This window comes from Ylistrum balloti, unplaced genomic scaffold (genome assembly GCF_031769215.1).
Source record: "Ylistrum balloti isolate Yb309-2 unplaced genomic scaffold, AGI_CSIRO_Ybal_v1 Utg372132, whole genome shotgun sequence".
NCBI lineage: Eukaryota > Metazoa > Mollusca > Bivalvia > Pectinida > Pectinidae > Ylistrum > Ylistrum balloti.
In genome coordinates this window covers 14,507-34,600 of record NW_026783017.1, presented here as the reverse complement: position 1 = coordinate 34,600, position 20,094 = coordinate 14,507, and the positions used below count along the sequence as shown (strand labels likewise).

General features: G+C 34.0%; 1 protein-coding gene across 2 annotated transcripts; it reads right to left on the bottom strand.

Annotated features, from left to right (window-relative positions):
- Nucleotides 1-1,185: 1,185 nt before the first annotated feature.
- LOC132564283 (ribosome production factor 2 homolog) lies at nucleotides 1,186-19,520 on the bottom strand. Of its 2 annotated transcripts, none has more exons than XM_060228951.1 (10): nucleotides 19,292-19,520; nucleotides 9,175-9,307; nucleotides 8,696-8,733; nucleotides 8,274-8,313; nucleotides 7,768-7,849; nucleotides 7,060-7,136; nucleotides 5,869-5,968; nucleotides 4,936-5,038; nucleotides 3,791-3,935; nucleotides 1,186-2,538 (listed from the first exon to the last, which is right to left on the bottom strand). In XM_060228951.1, exons 1-10 carry the CDS (start codon nucleotides 19,363-19,365, stop codon nucleotides 2,329-2,331), a joined length of 1,002 nt encoding a protein of 333 aa, XP_060084934.1. In that variant the 5' UTR covers nucleotides 19,366-19,520; the 3' UTR covers nucleotides 1,186-2,328. The 2 variants fall into 2 exon arrangements, with proteins under 2 accessions (XP_060084934.1, XP_060084935.1); XM_060228952.1 differs by lacking the exon at nucleotides 19,292-19,520 and adding an exon at nucleotides 10,723-10,787.
- Between the last annotated feature and the right edge of the window lie 574 nt (nucleotides 19,521-20,094).

Genomic DNA, 20,094 nt, shown 5'->3' with positions numbered 1-20,094 from the left:
TGAAAGTTCTCAAAGATTTTAAAATACTTCTTCTGGACAATTGCAGATATTAAATGGTCTTTCTAAAATTTCACTGGTCTGAAAAACAAAATGGCTGACAAGCCTATGGTTCCTGGCTGTGTATAATCCATTTATGGACTGGTCACTAAAACAGCTGACAGGCAACCATCTTGGATTTTGTTGGTAAAATTTTGTTGAGAAGTGTTTCAAGGATTATTCTCATGTCATTTATGTATGTAATTACTCTTTCATGTAAAGGATGGAGCTGATCCATCTAAGATTTCATGTTGCTTCATCTTGATCACTTTGACAAGAACAAAATGGCTGACTTAAAGGGCAATGAGGAAAAAGAAGAAAAGAAAATCTGAATTATACAGAATTAATAAAGGCAATACAATGTAAGACACAATATATCATACAATATATCGTTACATTATATCCTATTTTTCTAACATGTATATCACAGTAACTGAATCCTTCAATAGGGGAGACCATGGTTGACTTTTGTGCCAGAAACTGATGTGATCCTGGGTTTAAATGCTAGGACAATAGCAGATATTTCAAATTTCAAGAAATAGAAAAAGACAATGCAGAATGTGACATTATCCCCTGCATCCTACTGTTTAAAATACACACAAGCATATATATTATTTTTTTATAGTCTTTCTGTTTCCATATTAACAGAAAAAAGTATTCTAATAGAGAACTTTCCCATAGCAAAAGGCATTATATTACTAGCTTGATAACTGTACAAAGTGTTGAGTAATTATCTTGAATGGTTCCAGAGCACAGGCCTGGAAAAGCTGAAATTTGTGAATCGGTATATCTGTTTCCAAGGTAATTGAAAGAGTATCTAAATGGAGAACTTCCCCAGAGAAAAAGGCATCACTACACTACTAGCTTGATAACTGAATAAAGTTTCCAGAGATTATCTTAAACGGTTTCAGAGCACCAGTCAGGGAAATGAGTGTGCATGGATGGACACACAGACACACAGACAAACAGAGCCCAGCAAACGTGTTTCGCATGGGATAAATACGATGGTTTTTATTAACTTTATCACTAGTGGTAGTTATTACCTCCCTTTAACCACCATTACCTCCCTTTAACCACCAACGTTATGAAATACATCAACACAGCAATCCTGCAAATTCCAAATAAAAAAACCATGATCATACCTTTATCAATTGATTTTTATTTTCTTTCATTACAGTCATATATACAGATATATCTCACATCACACCTACATAACCAAACATTCCCTCTCTCAAACGCATTCATACACATACACACAAGGACACAACATGTCCAATATGGACTATGACAGTTCAAAGTCACAACATTCGATCTTGAATCATCCCATGTCGAAGGTAACTGGAGTCCCTGGGTAAGAACACAAATATCAACAGAGTCCCTCAGTTAGTATGTAAGTACATCAGTAACAACAGGTACCAAATGAATCAAATGAAATACAAAAAAAAAGAAATTTGAAATGTGTTTGTTTGAAATAAAAACACAGAAAAACAGACTGTGTAATCACATTTCAAAATGGCTACATTTGGAACTTTCCATCAAGGTGAAAAATAAATTTGTGGCTTGTGTCAGTGAATCTGTTCTATTGATTCTACCATAATACAAGTTCTTCATAAGTGTGAAAGTGATTTTCAAGAGAGTAACCAAAAAGAGAGGTATCTTGGATTTCCGAATGATCTGGAAAATAACGACACTTTGTCTTGGGATTATTTCATGCAAATATCATCTTAAACCCAACAGCAGAACTCAAAGGAAATTTAAAATCTGAAAATATGATATGAAAAAATTATCCTTATTCATATAAATATGATATTGGTTAATGAAGTAAAATAGAATTATTCAAGAGGATGACAGATTCAAATCTAAACATAATATTGATGTTTAATTTGTGTTTTTTTTCTCTCAAAAATTAACATGATCAGATCTCATTTCTAGTGATTCAATTTTCATCTAAAAATTGTAATGCTTCGGTCTTTATATTATCCTCCTACTGACATTGAAATAGATTGGCTTGTTTCACATGACCAGTATCATTACACGGAGACAGACGGACCCTGTAGTGGTCTGTTAATATTCTGATCCAAGAGGATTAGGTTATATGTCATACCTAACTTTTCCAGCAGTCATGCTGGAACACAAACAGGTTGGTATCTATTTTGCATATATTTTTGTGTCATTCACATTACGAAATTATCTTTCACCTGGCTGATTTATTTTTCCTTCAGAATCAGCTCTAGGCATGCTTCACATCTAATATCTCTTTGCCACTTATTTCCAAATCAATAACAATGTAGATCAGTCGACAGATTTCTTGGCTCGTTTTGCACTAGATGGACCGTTCGATTCTTTGACTTTTGATACACTGTCTAACGACTTGGAACTCTTTGACTTTTTCAGGCCTTTCATCTTTCTTGTCTGTAACTTCCCTAGGTCCTGTTTGTCCATGTGAATTCTGCCAAGTTTGGAACCAAAAGGATTGTGGGAGATGTTCTTGATTTTTCTAGGCTGCAAGAAAAACAGAATAATTAACCTTTATTGCTGTCATATTTATCAAGTAATAAGCCTACACAATTGCTGTCCAGTTATCAATCCAAGCAATGATTAATGACCCATTTATCCAGTAATGCGCCCATGTCTGGTAATAAGCCCACCCACGCTTAGCCAAGCCACGCTTATTAACATATACGTCCAACAATAAGCCTGTGTTGTGGGTTTGGTGTCAGATTAACAAGCTTTCCTCTTTACCACATTCCACACACCTTTTTTTAGCCTGAGTGAATTCCTGCAGAATTCCTTCTATGAACAAACTAACCATATAAGGATCAATCCATTCGAACAACTAGGTAGATTAGTTCCTCTTTATTACTTTCTTCTCAGCATCACACAACTGATCATGACCTCAAGCCATTTGAATAATAGGGTAGACATAAAGACAGGTTGTAAAGAGTTCAAATCACAACCTTTTGGCAGAACATTTGACCAAATAACCAAAAGAGCTGTTGTAACCATGCTCATTCAATAGCCTGTCAGATAAAATTTTCATCATTTTGCCCTTTTTTTTATAGTTTTTTCAGCTACGGGACCACAACACCTTCCATTTTTAAACTCTTTCCGTGAAAGAAGCTCAAATTCTGTGTAGTTTTGTGTACAAAACAACTAACTTTAAACATGTTTAATTTGGCACAACAAGTTTTAGAACTTTATCAATTTTTTTTAGCATATTAGCACAATGTCAAATTTGCTATCTAAAGTAATTGCTGCACAAACAACATAGAGAGCCTCAAGTTGTAAAACACATATAATCTGAGCCATTTACTCTAATGACAGTTGGGCAAAACATTATTGGATCAACAGACGAACAAAACAATAATATAATGCCTTGTTTCAGCTGCACTTCCCAGGTAAATTGTGCCAAGGAAAAATAAAAGAACGTTAATCCTAAAAATGCCAACAATAACAAGAAATTTGCATTATCATTTTTCAATTAGATAACATCATTAGATCTGGCCCACTTTTATATGGGCATTTTGGATGGCATGACAGCTTTAATTCATGATAACAAATTTGCTGTTTTTCATGATCAAAAATGTATTAGAGGGAAATAGCTAACCACCAATGTGTGTTGTAGACAGATATCTTAACTCCTTTATTCAATTTTACCATTTGGTAAAGCCTTACTCTAAGCTTTAATATGAGAACCAAGAATGATAATACACTGGTTAAGTAATATTTTAACCTTATATAATAATAAACAAACCTTTGCTGTCTTGGGTTGTCTGAGTGAGCGCTTGTAGAGATCGTCGGAGGCAAGTTTTGTCCGCCTAATGACAAAGTCAAAGGATGGGCCCATATCCTCGAGCTCTACTCTGGGAGTGTTACTGCCAGACTTTTTCATCAGAATTCTGTTGATAAGTAATTTTTTGAAATTTTTTAATTTCAATGGTTATCACATAGGATTTCCCTGTATGGTTAGATCATAAAATCTTCTATATTCACTTTCTGAATTGTAAATATCAAGTAAATCAGATCTGTAACTATAAGAAAAACACTAATTCAAAATAAGTTATCAATTTCCATGGGAGATTGATTTTCGTTGAATTCATATGTAATCTGAATGCATGAATTTATATTGGCAAACAATAAAATGAAAGTTGACATGGATAACATTACTTATATTCTAAACACTTAAAAAAATATATTAACATATGTCATTGGAATAAATATATCATTCTGGGTATGAATAAATCCATTGTTGTTTTTGTTGTAGAACATTACACTTGTTTGAACCAACTAATCATCAATTAAGAAAAGTATACAGAGTACGTAATATTTACCATTAAGCTGGCTATTTTTACAGGTAAAAATTTTCTCCAATTTCTTCTAAAACCATTACATTATATCATTAGAAATTCAGGACATCTTATACATCTGTGTCTTATTATAAATTTTGGCAGTAATGTTAATGTACTTCTAAGTGGAAATATCATCTCTGAGAAAACAGCCCTGCAGTATGGTATTCACCATATTCAACAAAATCAGTACATCTAAACACTGATAAAAATGAGTTTTTGGAATATCTTTGTACGCTTAAACTCATTTTTCTCAAACAACATTCATCTTGAATATTTTCTCACAACAGCCTTGACCAGGTGTTGTAAAACCCTCTGCCAAGTTGAATTTCTCATTTACAAAGTAGTTAATATAAACATCTGTGCGATATAAGACATTATCTTCTCCTTAGTGATGGTCAAACTCTCATTGCTGATCAATTCAAATAAAGCTGTATATATTCACTGTGTCGAAATCTGGTCAGATCTAAATAAGTGAAAGTCAGTGATTTTTCTAAATAAAGTAAAAGTCAGCAATTTTTCTTTAGTGCAATAATTTTTATTTTTTACTAACTTGTAATTTCTAAGCTGTACTTTTCCATCTAATGCAGTGACTTGTATCACATGTTCCAGGCCAGCGAGTCGTACCTGACTTACCACAGGGCCTCTGAAAAAATCTGAAAAAAAAAACAAACAAAAAATCACCCACAGACATCAACAGCATAATGGTGCCTATTGTGTTTTTGACAAAATTTGTATGGATTTCAGATATATACCAATATCGGTAGGGAGATAACTCTTTACATCTTTACAACTTCTACGAAAATATCCACCATTCCAACAAGAAATATATGAAAAAGAAACAAAAATTATCTTATCAAAATGTCACTGAGAAAGCACAATTACTTATCACTTTACCAAAACCCTTAAAGTACATATAGTTTGTATATCAATTTCCAAGTTTATTCAGTTGTTTTAAAGAAGTTGGGCTATAATATGTTTTGGTGATGGTATCATATCAAACAAATGTTTTAATCAAATGTTAGATATCAGCATAAACAGCTTGTTATTCATTGACTCGTCCTTTTTAACTTCTTATTTCCAGAATGTGACATTATTTACTTTGATCGACCAAGATTTACATAGCAAGTGTGGTTGATGTAGCAGAAGATGTATACCCTTCTGGAACACCTTGTCTTACCCTTGTACTTTTTCTGGGGCCTACTTGTAAATCTTTCTTTTGTTCATTTTTTGCCATTTATCCATCAAATTGAAATTTGAATAAGATTCTGTTGACATGTCAGTATCTTCTTTGTTGTTTTTCTGTGTTGACAATTCAATATTTTATTTATCTGGTAAAATACCCATGTCCAGTAATAAGCCAACGGATGATGTTTACTGCCAGCCAGTAAAAATGCAAAGAAATACTTTGACATTGTCTTTAAATATGCCAACTTTCTATCTTGAGTCGTGTCTTGGACCCTTAGACTAATTACATAAAACTTACCAATAAAAAGATTCTTCAACCTTTTATGTTCCAAGTCTTGGTCAAAAGCTTCCCCAGCAAACAGCAGACAAGGCTTGCTACCCATGTTGCATTTTGCTCCCTATGAAAAAGTTATCTCATTAATTTTTTTTTAATTTAGAATATTTCAAGCATATATTTTTAAATGGCAGCATTCACACTAAGTAGTGACTCAACATGTTTCTATCGGCAGTCGCTGCTCGACTATACACCAGATGAAGATCTGAGGCGTGAGGTTTAATGTTCCCTATCTGAGGCAGTTAGTATTTCTCCCACATACAAGGCCTCTATAACACTACCAAATTCAGGTGGCATTTATCTCCATTATAAATGCCATACCCAAATTAATCTTCTTTTCATTTATTTCAATAGTGAATGTTATCACGAAAGAACCAGCTGCCATCACTTGACATTCACAGTCGGTATGAATAACAAATGGTGGCTTAAGTATTCCAATGGAAAAACCCTTACAAATTATATGACTGCCAGTAAGTATTGATACTGACGAAGAATTCTAAATTAAAATTATTAAGTTTATCAGTGCAGTCATTCTCTTAAATAAACACTGCTATCGATTATATTGCTTTTAATTTCACATGGAGTCTATTTTTATCTCATTTTGTTGAAAGTCGAATCCTCCCTGTTTTGTAACATTCCTTCACATCTCTCTGGACATCGCCCATATGCAGTTTAATTATTGTAATTGAAAGCAAACATATTACACATTCAAGAAAACATCTCAGAGGTAGTATTTAAGGTGGAAAATATGCACAAGAAATAAAAACAAAGTGAGCAGGCAATCATACGATTAAAGCCATATTCCCTAATCTTTATATTTTTAACTGAATCTGTTGAGATGTTCAAGGGTGAACTTTCACCTTTGACCTTTAACTTTGACTGATGGCCTCCAAATTTCAATCTGGTGTAGAACTTAATACTGTGACGCTGCAGAGTAAATATGAGCTAAATTGTGCACAAGCTTTTTATATCTGAAGTGGTCAAGGTTGATCGTTCAACAAAATCATACTCCAGAAATAGATCTATCCATCCATTTATAAGATATCTTGTACACCTTGCATGAATGGATTACTCCCCCTTACGCCAGTGAGGGATATGAAAATGCTTGAGGATTAGGTTTCACAAGTACTGTTATTTTGATCTTTTTTAGCTCACCTGCAACTCATACATGGACTTGAAATTCTCAATCCCCAACTCAAACATATCTAGTATATGGAAATCAAACATCCGTCCTGCAAAACAAAAACTATTTTAATACAGACATTTTTAGGATTAACCAATAACAATGCACCAAACAACCATTCAAAGATGATCAATATTCAAGTACACTCAGAGCTTTGTATTAAATCAATTTTAAGTCAATAATTTATTGGGTTTATTTAAATGTTAAAATACGGTGATTGTTTTTCATTGGGAAAAGTGCACCATCTCAAAACTGATATTTCTCACAACTGATCAGCTGTTGTTACTCTTGACATCCTGTCATGGTGTTTTCTTCTTTATCATAGTAAGGAAAAAATAGCTCCGCAAACACGGGCAATACTCCACAGCCTTATTATGAAGTAGGAAATGTGTGGTTGTGGTGAGTGGAAAGTTATCTCAAGAATGGGTTGGGTAGGTCCATAGGCCCAACATCCCCAGTGAAAATGGTGATGACCGGTGATGTAGTTTTTGAGATAATAAGCAGTATGCAATTGTGGACAGACAGACGGACGGATGGCGTGCATGATTGCAATACCCCACACCCTTTCAGGTTCATTGCAAGGCAGACGTACAAGGGTAGAAAACCTTTTCTGAAACACAAACTGATAGTAATATGTTGTTGTCTTTAAGTGACTGCATTAAAATAAAACATAAACAAACCTAAAATAAGATTATCTGGTCGCTTCTTGGAATGACAGCCAAAAGCAAACAAGGCAGCATCACTCTTTTTGGCAAAAAATTCCTGGAGAGAAAAAAAAAGAGAAAAAGAAATTAAATCTAGCAACTTATTAAAAAACAAGAAGAAATGTACATTAATATTAGTGATAAAAGTAAAAAAACAATTGAAACATTTCAACAGTGAACCAGGGAGTTGTTGCAGAGAGGAAGTTGTGAGGAAGAAGTTGTGGGGGAAAAAGTACCTTCTGTATAAATAATCCTTGAATAATTTATATAAAAATGGAAACAGTATGTCTATGGGATTCATTACTGATTAAATATCATCTCAAATCTGGATCAGAAAGACAAACAGAAATACACCTATATTTAATTTATCTATTTTCTTTTTATTGTAGGTAGGAGAGGGGTGGGGTGCAAGGGATTGAAAGAACAATAGTTGGAAACAAATAATATTCATTTCATTTTTTTTAATCATCAGGTAAACTTACAAGTGGAGTTTCATCTTCAAAAGGCCGTAAAATATTTTTTCTGCATGAAAAAAAGAAAAAAAAATATGATGAAGAAATAACAGAAGGATTACTTCAAATTGATACCTCCTCCAGAACAAGAGGCAATTCAATAAAGTTTAAAAAAGCAACGTTGCAAGATGGATGTTCAAAAAAATCATATGTTATAATATTTCAAACAGATATTCACAACAGAGATATTGAAATTATAATAAAAGAACTTGCACAATATAAGGACTAAGATGCCAAAATCACTTATCAGATGTAACAAGAATTTTCAAAAAGTTCTATTTTTTTAAAGAATAAATTGTATACTTCAGATACAGGAAGGGTGAATGTAAATTTTTATTCTCTGAGCATGAAGACGATAAGGAACAACTGTTACTATAAATACATGTAGTTACCTTTTGTAGGATACTGCGTTTGGTTTCTTAAGGAGATACTGGAAAAGAAAAACATAATATGCTCAAAATTTATTTTACAGTAGTCATTGTAATGTAAAAACATTCATGCATTCCATTCACTGAAATGTTTGATATTGTGGTATCCTGGAACTGGAGCACCAAATGAGACAGATATTCCCAATATCATTTCTAAATATGCAAATCTCACACACACACAAAAAAAAAAAATTCGGGAAAGTTTTAAATAATACACTTTGTGGTGACAGTGAAGTCATCAACATGTTGCGATGAAATCTTCTACTGGTTGTTCTATAAGATCTTGGGTTCTATTGACATTAACAACAAGAAGTAAATGTTTCAAAAACATATTTAGAAGAAAAACTTTAAACTTTAATATCATACTAACTTTATTTTAATTACACAGTACTCAATTAGAATCCATTAAGAGAAACAGAATATAGTATGACATCATTTCTTACCAATTCTTTCATAGCTTGGGTAACAGTCATACTGGTGTTGCCACCCTTAACAAAGATAGCATTCTTTGTATTTTCTGTAATTTTTGGTTCCCTTCCTTCCAAGAACCGCTTACCCTTTTGGGTTTTCGGTTTTCTGAAAGCACAAAATAGTTGGAACAAATTAGGAGCTGCAACAGCACAGCCGGTAGAATGATGGCATAGGCTATTATTGGATGAAAATTTGTGGTTTCAATGCTTCCATCCTGTGGCAGTTTGTGTTTATTAAAGCTGAGATGTTAACTGGTCTTTGCTGTTGTGGTTTTGCCCTTGGCCATGACACTACCCTAATTACTCTGGACTGCATGCAATGGGCCTCCTGTATGTTGTTCCATGAGGTAGTCATTTGCTACTACATGGATGCTCTGTATCAAAACAATGCTGACTGTTACAAATAACTGCCATTCAGAATTGTTGCCAGCCTTCCTTACCAATGATAAGTGCTTTCGATTTTTCTATTTTTTGGTAAACAAAGCAATGTGATATGAAGACAAATGCAATCCAAATATAGTCAGCTGACAGCAAATGATAACGATCAGAGGAAACCTGTACTGTTGAAATTCTCACTGATATCTCACTCTAGTAACATATCAACATATTGTCAATGTTCACATGCTTAATTGACTTAAAATGGAACAATACTCATATTTAGTGTATGGATGATAAAAATGTTTAAATTAACAATGTGTAGAACCATAACACTCTGTACATGATAACCTTAACTGTATACCTGAAGGTACAAAACATCAGTTAAAGCAAAATATGGGAAATGAGAAGAAAATATTCACAGTGACATCTATTCAAGAAAACAGGAATCTTCATGGATAGCATATTCTATTAGACTTCAAGAAATCGACAACTTATGTTTACGATAATCAACGGTTGAAGTTTAGAGTACAGGGAAAGGGAATTTCCCCTTTAGTCAAGCAGTAGTCTAGAGGCAGGAGGATCGCTAGTTCAAACCCAAGCGGTGCCACAGTGTTTTTCATTACTCCTTCCTACGTGTTTTACATATTTGGTGCCGTTGAACATTCCAAGAGTACAACATATTGGTGATTGAGATGATTCCTTGGAGATATTGAACCTTGATTGTTGTCTTTGGGGTTGAAGACTTCGTGAAAGACTGAGTAGTGTAGAAGTTGAGAGTACAGGTGGCCTTACTAAGCTCGTCTAGTGGGAATTTCCCTGGAGTCAAGTAGCAGAGTGTCTGGCTAGAGACGGAAGGGTCAATAGTTCAAAACCCAGCTGTGACAGTGTTTTTTTTTTTTTATTTTTCCTTCCTATTACACAACTAACCAGTTATCATGAGCACTCACAATTTTTATAACGATAATATATCTGCCATTTGTGTCGATTTAGTGCTAAATTGTGAGAAATCCTAATTCGCTTTTTTGCACTATTTTCACCGGACTATTTCCTAAAACACCACACGGTAAAGCAATCATTTCGCTTTAACTATTTCATTGGAGTAGAAATGTGTTATCTATCAACGGTTCCATGCACAATACTCACACAACACGCTGTAGCACCATTTTTGAGCGATGGACAGGTCTGACTAAATGTTTCCAACACGTGTTGTTATTGCACGCAATGAAGAGCGCGTAGAAAGGGACGTAATTCATGTTAACGAAAACCAAAAGGCCCATAGTTCCTGGTGTGTCATGTCTATTATACCAAAGGGATTTTCCCACAAATGTCTACTGATGTGTAGGTTTATGTATGTGAACCATATCGGTATGTGTGTAGGCATCTGTGATTAGACTGTGGCTATATATAAGAGCAACACATTAGAATCGGATTCAAATTATTTTTATATGATCCGTCTCCTTTTTAAAGTACATTAATAAACCAGACAGTACACCAAGCGAGAACGTGATTAAATAAAGGCCTAAGGGGCCTACATCGGTCACCTGGAAAATTTAGCGATTCAGCCATTTAATAAAGAACTTCAAATGTGACGAACAATTTCTGATATGATTTCCCTTTTGATAAAATATCCCTGAGACCAAACGTTGACAATATCCTTGTATGGAAGACAGATTGTTTAAGAAGTTAAATTTCCCCAATAGTGCATCACCCCCTCCTGTCCTAGGAGGCTGGGATTATACAGAACTGATTCCCCTTCACCCAAGAACACTTCAGACCAAATTTGAGTTCAAAACAATCATTACTACAGGAAGAGTACAATTTTATAAAAAGAATCTGCTCCATTTCGTCTATTTGGGCCCAATCTTTTCCCACAGGGAGGCCAAGACTTACCATTTATACAAAACTGATTCCTCTCTACCAAAGAATGTTTCACATCAAATTTTGACAATATTCATTCATTCCTATCGGAGGAGTAGGATCTTAAAAACCTTGCAAAATTTCCCTTCACCAAACGATACTTCTGACCAAATGTTAGTGATCATTCCTAACAGAGAAATAGGATTTTAAGGAATTAGTTCTATTCATTCTCCTTTTGGGGTCGGGCTGATGGTGTTTGATGGTGAAGAGTAAAGATGAAGCTTGGTGGTGAAGCGTACTGATGAAGCTTGGTGGTGAAGCGTACTGATGAAGCTTGGTGGTGAAGGTTACTGATGAAGCTTGGTGGTGAAGCGTACTGATGAAGCTTGGTGGTGAAGCGTACTGATGAAGCTTGGTGATGAAGCGTACTGATGAAGCTTGGTGGTGAAGCGTACTGATGAAGCTTGGTGGTGAAGGTTACTGATGAAGCTTGGTGGTGAAGCGTACTGATGAAGCTTGGTGGTGAAGCGTACTGATGAAGCTTGGTGATGAAGCGTACTGATGAAGCTTGGTGGTGAAGCGTACTGATGAAGCTTGGTGATGAAGCGTACTGATGAAGCTTGGTGGTGAAGCGTACAGATGAAGCTTGGTGGTGAAGCTTACTGATGAATCTTGGTGGTGAAGCGTACAGATGAATCTTGGTGGTGAAGCTTACTGATGAATCTTGGTGTTGAAGCGTACTGATGAAGCTTGGTGATGAAGCGTACTGATGAATCTTGGTGGTGAAGCTTACTGATGAATCTTGGTGTTGAAGCGTACTGATGAAGCTTGGTGATGAAGCGTACTGATGAATCTTGGTGGTGAAGCTTACTGATGAATCTTGGTGTTGAAGTGTACTGATGAAGCTTGATGGTGAAGCGTACTGATGAAGCTTGGTGGTGAAGCGTACAGATGAAGCTTGATGGTGAAGTGTACAGATGAAGCTTGGTGGTGAAGCTTACTGATGAAGCTTGATGGTGAAGCGTACTGATGAAGCTTGATGATGGTTTTTAATGGTGAAGTGTATTGATGAAGCTTGATGGTGTAGCTCACTGATGGAGCTTAATAGTGAAGTGTACTGATGAAACTTGATGGTGAAGCTCACTGATGAAGCTTAATAGCAACTCTTACTGATGGAGGTTGAAGATGAAACTTAATGATGAAGCTTGATGATGAAGTTTGATGTTAAATCTTACAGATGGTGTTTGATGGTGAAGGTTAATGGTAAAATCTGTTTTTTTTTCTATTTTGAGTAGTGTTTGGTTCTAAAGAAGCCATTCGATCAATATTAGGGCATTACAGACTTATAAATACCAGAATTTATTAACCATGAATGACAGATGGATAGATGAACGATAACGGTTTATGCCTTAGACCACTTGGTACTGAGGGTGTTCAAAGCTGCCTCAGGATGAACAGCCTAGTCATAATTAGCTTGGTGCTGGGGGTATACAAAGCTGCTTGAGGATAAACAGACTACAGTCAGACTTCGATAGGGGCTGGGGGTATACAAAGCTGCTTGAGGATAAACAGACTACAGTCAGACTTCGATAGGGGCTGGGGGTATACAAAGCTGCTTGAGGATAAACAGACTACAGTCAGACTTCGATAGGGGCTGGGGGTATACAAAGCTGACTCAGGATGAACAGTCTACAGTCAGACTTCGCTTGGTGCTGGGGGTATACAAAGCTGACTCAGGATGAACAGACTACAGTCAGACTTCGATAGGGGCTGGGGGTATACAAAGCTGACTCAGGATGAACAGACTACAGTCAGACTTACCTTCTTCATCTTAGTAAAGCTGATTATCTTACAGAGCTAAGAAATGATAATAAAAGTCATGTATTCTTTATGATAATTTTTATACTGAATTTGTTCTCACACAAGAGGCCCAAGGGCCTTAACAGTCACCTGAATTACAATGTTTCTTGTAACAAGTCATAGAAATGATATTATTAAGAAAGAAAGATAATTTTAACTACATGCAAATGTAAACTGTGTATAACATTAACTGCTGTCCTATGCTAAGGCTTCAAAAATGTAATTTTTAAATATGTAAACTTTTCCACCCAAGAACAGGATTTAAATAGATACAATCATATCTGGGTGTTGAGAACATCTTTGAAATTTCAGTCAATTTGACCCGTTTTTGGCCCTGCCCATCATTCCCTGTGGGTCAGCCAAGTTCAATATGTGCTTTTCCTCAAACCTTCATCTTATACTAACAATCCTAACCAAGTCTGAACTATTTCCAAAAGAAAACAAACATATTATGTTAAAAAATGTAATTTTCCTATATTATGTACTGTAGTAATCTTCATCCCCTCTCCAGATGGAAATGCGAGACCCTGAGGTCATGAAATTTACAATTTTGGTAAAGCATCTGAATGCTTTTCCATCTATCTTTTTGAATCTACCATACCTTGGATTTGAGAAGATTTTTGAAGTTTCAATCAATTTGACAGTTTTATAGCCCTGCCCCTCAGTCTATAGTTTACGATTTTGTAAAATTTCATTGAGATCAGTTCAGGAGTTTTCCAAAAGAAGCAGAAAATGTCAAAAGTTTATGATGCATGATGTCGGACAAAAGGCAATCGCAATAGGTCACCTCGAGACTTTGTCTCAGGTGACTTAAAAATTCATCAATCTAAATATATGCAGATGTCTGGTATAATACTACATCTTTCTGTTTCACTAAATCTCTCAATGATTTTTTTTGGATATCATATCAAATACATGTTATTAATCTTGATATCCATATTCATATTCAACAAGAAAATGTGAGTTGATGTGCACATGCCTGGAAGAATATTACGCACATTCTATCATATATATAAAAAATCATGAAAAATACCATATATTGTAAATTTAAGACCAACATTTTTCAGGCATGGAAATATGAAAAATACACAGGAGTTATCGACCTTGATTCAGTCATAACAGGACCATCTCGAGATCATTTTGAGCAAGTTCCAACTCCATTGTTGGACTTTAAGAAGTTTAAAATGTCAAAAGTTAACATGTGGCGGACAGCACACTATGACAGAAGAAACACTTTTTAGATCAGATGGCCCTAATAGATGTAAGAAAGACTTAATGCAATTGATTGATACTGTTAAAATTATTCTTTCACAAAAATAATTTCTTCCTTAGAAGAAATTTTTCAAAACATTTAAAACATGCTTGTTACCTTTCATGTTTGTGTAATCATAGTATGAATTATGTATAAAATAAGATAAAAAAAACTAAGATTTATTTATTTATCATATTCCAGTACTTGAAGAAATCAACTTTTTAAAACTTGTGCAGTTGAATGACATTGCTAAAATGATTTCTTCAAAAATTATTTTCTTCTCTAAAGAAATTTCTCAAAAGACCCAGAATATTGCCAAAACATTGCATGTCACTAAATTATTCACACTGTTGATGGACTAGTAAATTTCAGAATAAGTTATCAAACAAGAGGTCCATGGGCCTGAATGGTCTTCTGACTCTTAAGACCTATACATGATATAATAGAAGTAATGGTAGTGTCATCAGTTGTTTAAACGATTAAAACAGTTTTGAACTTAAGCAGTAAAAATAGAAAATACATTTTTTTTTGTATCAGTTTCTCAACATTTTCACCACATTTCAGTTTTAAGTCATCAGCAGAACTTAAGAAATTAAACATGTCTTTTTCAAAATGGCTGTTATGACAGTCATAATGAAATCAAGACCGACCTGAAAATAACAACACCTAGTCATGACAATTTTAGGATCATTTTTGGCAAATTTGAGCATGACATGGTGTTTTTATTTATATATCAAATATACCTTAATAATTTTAATATCAATATTTACATTCAACAAGAAAACGTGAGTTCATGTATACATTTCTTCAAAAAATACCACAGTATGAATGTGTTAACACACATATATAAACATCTATATACAAAATAGGAAAAATACCATATATTGTAAATTGTCCATTCTGTAAAAATTGTAGTACTTAAGACCAACATTTTTCAGGCATGGAAATATAAAAAATACACAGGAGTTATCGACCTTGATTCAGTCATAACATTAATGTGTTCATATCAATAACACATCAAATTAAATACAAAACAAACAAGAGACATATGAGTCTTCATAGTCATCTGGCTATAAAAACCTTTATACAACAGAAGTGATATAAGGAACAGTTAATAAATGATTAAAAGAGTTTAGAATAGTTAAGCAGTAAAGGCAAAAAACATGCCTCATTTCAGTTTCTCAACATTCCTACCAAATTCAAGCTCATTGGCACAAGGGGAATCAAGAAATTTTAAAATGTGTTTTTCAAAATGGTGGCCAAATTGGACTTTGGACCGATTAAAAAAATAGCAACACTTGGTCACGACCTTGTAAGGATGACTGCAAGCAAGTTTCAGCCCAATCCCACTTGTACAACTTGAGAAGTCTGAAACAGATGTTATTGAGAGGAATCATTATTGTGCTATCATGTTACAATATGGCCACCACAGCTGCCAGAATGGACTTTTGACAAGGCTGAAAAATAACAACCCTTTTATAAGATTCCCTCCCTTAGCATTCCTTCCAATTTTCAGTTCAATAGCATCACTGGAACTTGACAAAAAGTTAAAAATATATTTTTCAAGATGGCGGCCATGATTGCCATATTGACTTTTGTAATTAAGAAACAACAACCCTTGGTCAGGACCATCTTGAGATCATTTTGAGCAAGTTCCAACTCAGCTCCATTGTTGGACCTTAAGAAGTTTAAAATGTCAAAAGTTAACATGTGGCGGACAGCACACTATGACAGAAGAAACACTTTTTGGATCAGATGGCCCTAATAGATGTAAGAAAGACTTAATGCAATTGATTGATACTGTTAAAATTATTCTTTCACAAAAATAGTTTCTTCCTTAGAAGAAATTTTTCAAAACATTTAAAACATGCTTGTTACCTTTCATGTTTGTGTAATCATAGTATGAATTATGTATAAAATAAGATAAAAAAAACTAAGATTTATTTATTTATCATATTCCAGTACTTGAAGAAATCAACTTTTTAAAACTTGTGCAGTTGAATGACATTGCTAAAATGATTTCTTCAAAAATTATTTTCTTCTCTAAAGAAATTTCTCAAAAGACCCAGAATATTGCCAAAACATTGCATGTCACTAAATTATTCACACTGTTGATGGACTAGTAAATTTCAGAATAAGTTATCAAACAAGAGGTCCATGGGCCTGAATGGTCTTCTGACTCTTAAGACCTATACATGATATAATAGAAGTAATGGTAGTGTCATCAGTTGTTTAAACGATTAAAACAGTTTTGAACTTAAGCAGTAAAAATAGATAATACATTTTTTTTGTATCAGTTTCTCAACATTTTCACTACATTTCAGTTTTAAGTCATCAGCAGAACTTAAGAAATTAAACATGTCTTTTTCAAGATGGCTGTTATGACAGCCATATTGAATTTCAGACCGACCTGAAAATAACAACACCTAGTCATGACAATTTTAGGATCATTTTTGGCAAATTTGAGCATGACATGGTGTTTTTATTTATATATCAAATATATCTTAATAATTTTAATATCCATATTTACATTCAACAAGAAAACGTGAGTTCATGTATACATTTCTTCAAAAAATACCACAGTATGAATGTGTTAACACACATATATAAACATCTATATACAAATAGGAAAAACACCACATATTGTAAATTGTCCATTCTGTAAAAATTGTAGTACTTAAGACCAACATTTTTCAGGCATGGAAATATAAAAAATACACAGGAGTTATCGACCTTGATTCAGTCATAACATTAATGTGTTCATATCAATAACACATCAAATTAAAAACAAAACAAACAAGAGACACATGAAAATTTCATAAAAAGTTATCAAAAAATATGTCCATAGGCCTTAAGGATATTCTGACTCTAAACGCATCAAGAAGCACCAGATATATCGTTGCTTGATATCAAATAGCTTTGACCTTCCGCTAAAAAATCAAAATATTCATTGCATTTTCTATTTTCCAAACAAAAACTTATTACATGTAGTACATAAGTCCTTTTTAAAATTGAAGAAAAAAAATCCTGTAATGTGCATTGGATAACAACTTCACTTTTAATACATAAAACATTGAAAATATCACTAATTAAAACACAAAAAGGCTAAGAGGACCTAAACCACTCTGACAGCTATTGAAGAAAATAATTCCAAAACAATTGTATGTTTTATTATTTGCCAAATGATATACTTCACAATAATTTACTTTCCTTAGGGATTTACATTCGTTGAATTAATGGGTGCTCTTAATCCAAGAAACTCATGTCTTTGAACTATTGGAATAAATATAAGCAGACTCATTAAGCAATATTTATCAATGACATCAAGTGTCCTCCAAAGAGTATGTTTTTGGAAAATGATGAAAATGGAATCCCATGAATCTGATTCCGCAGTATAATTTCGGCATTCATGATACATAACAAGTAATGGCTGTTCTTGATACTCTGGTTTTGAAGAAGAGGTGTTTTATTCATTAACAAATTTCACCCCTGTTTTATATATACATCAATACACACAAGCACAGGTTCACCTGTTGATAACTTCACAATTATTAAACATAAAATCTACTTATCAGGGGCTACTCGCTCTACTCCAGTAAAACAAATTACTTACTAATCCACTAATTTCAATTAATCATCAGACTCTGAGGTGTCCCAGAGCAGCTAAAAGTGCGAAAATTCACAAAAGATAGAAGCAACTAGACCCTGGAGGATTTCAGAAAAAAGCTACTAGACTCTGCAAGTGACCTTGAAGAAGGTGCATGAGAAATAGAATATTCAATAGGTGGCTTGACCGTGTTAAGTATGATCAAAGAAGCTGAATACAACCTGGGCTCTCAATATGAAATATGATATTTTAGCTGGAACATAATGTTGTGGTGAAATAATGTATTATAAGATTCCCAAATTCCCCAGAATTTACACGCATGAGCTAAAATCCAACAAAAAGGTCAGAGCGAGTAGCCAATTAAATTCAGGAGACCAACCAGCCTAAAATATTACATCCGTATGCAACAAGAGTAACAATACCTATCATCAAATCTCATACTAGCAATATAAAGGAGTGTAATGATACCTTACACTCACTATGTAGAGGGTCATCTGCCCTATCTTGAGGGTTTTCAATCAGTACTGCATGGTTTCCTCCAACAGTAATCCCCCTTGTGTACTAACATTATAAAAGATTTAATCTATATACATATTTACATAATAAGCATACTTGTGATACTACAAATAACAAGAATAAAACAACAAATTGTGAAAAAAAGATACACATCAAATAATCAATGTAAACAACCGAGGGTGCAGAAGGGGATGATGGTTGGGAAAGCACATTGATCATCTTCAATAACTGTGGAAACTATGTAGTAGGGGCTCAAAAATCCATAGCAGGGTATTCTCTCGAATGGATACTGGCTTGTCAATCAATAGCATCCTTTAAATCATACATATATACACAGACATATTCTGGATGCTGTATATTTTCTACATATATACACAATCTAGTTATCGGTAAGTAGCATGGCAACACATTGTATATAAATTTAGATTTGATAATCAATATCAAATTATCACTGAAACATCTGAGAAAAATCTGTAGCATTCAATCCCAGGTACCTGTTTTTTTAATTAACCAGTGTCCTGCCTTTCAAAACATTTCAAAAGATATACAATTCATATGACCCTGAAAGTAAGTCAAGGTCATTTATACAAGCACTACAGCAATCCAACCTTGGTACCTACTGGCAAAATATCAGTTCATGGACCTTCTGGAACATGATTTGACCCCTATGATCTTGAAAGTAGGGCAAGGACATCCATATTAACGAGGCAAAGAAGTGTTACTCCAACCCAGGTACCTAGACCAGTCCAAAGTTGCCTATAGTTTTCCAGATGAAGACAAAAGTTGCCGGGTGGACAGATGGATGACAGAACCTTCATCAAAAGATACACTCAATGACACTATGTGCAATGCAAGCTAAAAATCATTTTCAAAACAAAAAATTGTAATAACTAATCACCCATAAGCTCCTCCCCCCTACATATATATACATGTATATATATATTTTTAAATAAGGATACAACATATCTCCATAGAATGTAAATGATTGAATGTTTCATCAATCAAACTTGAGAAAAACAAGAAAAAATACACCATGAACAAGGTATCATAGTCACAACTTTCACTGCTGTAATATGCACAATGCCTCAATCTTGTTTGTCATGCAACACAAAAATGTTTCAATATTTCTGTTCAAAGGATCATACAACAGAAGTTTTGTCATTCTATACATAATCTATATATTCTTCCAACAGTTAAAACCTAATCTGTGCCTTAAATTTCCCTTGTTCAGTAACATTTTCCAGTTAATACAAAGTCATTCGAACCTACGAGAAGTTTATTGTTTATCAGAACACAAATGAGATCATCAAACTTGTACAGAAAAATCATCATATATATGCATAAAAACATCTCAACATCACCTGGGTTGTGAACTAGTAGTCAGGTGTAAAGGTTTTAAACTAATAATCAGAGGATATTTTAA

Excerpts from the sequence above, each read along its gene's own strand:
- LOC132564283 (XM_060228951.1), bottom strand. The coding sequence starts at position 19,365 with ATGTCCTTGCCCTACTTTCAAGATCATAGGGGTCAAATCATGTTCCAG. Across the intron at positions 5,039-5,868 it reads GTTGAAGAATCTTTTTATTG|ATTTTTTCAGAGGCCCTGTG; the intron begins GTAAGTTTTATG and ends TTTTTTTTTCAG. Across the intron at positions 3,936-4,935 it reads GTACAGCTTAGAAATTACAA|AATTCTGATGAAAAAGTCTG; the intron begins GTTAGTAAAAAA and ends ACTTATCAACAG.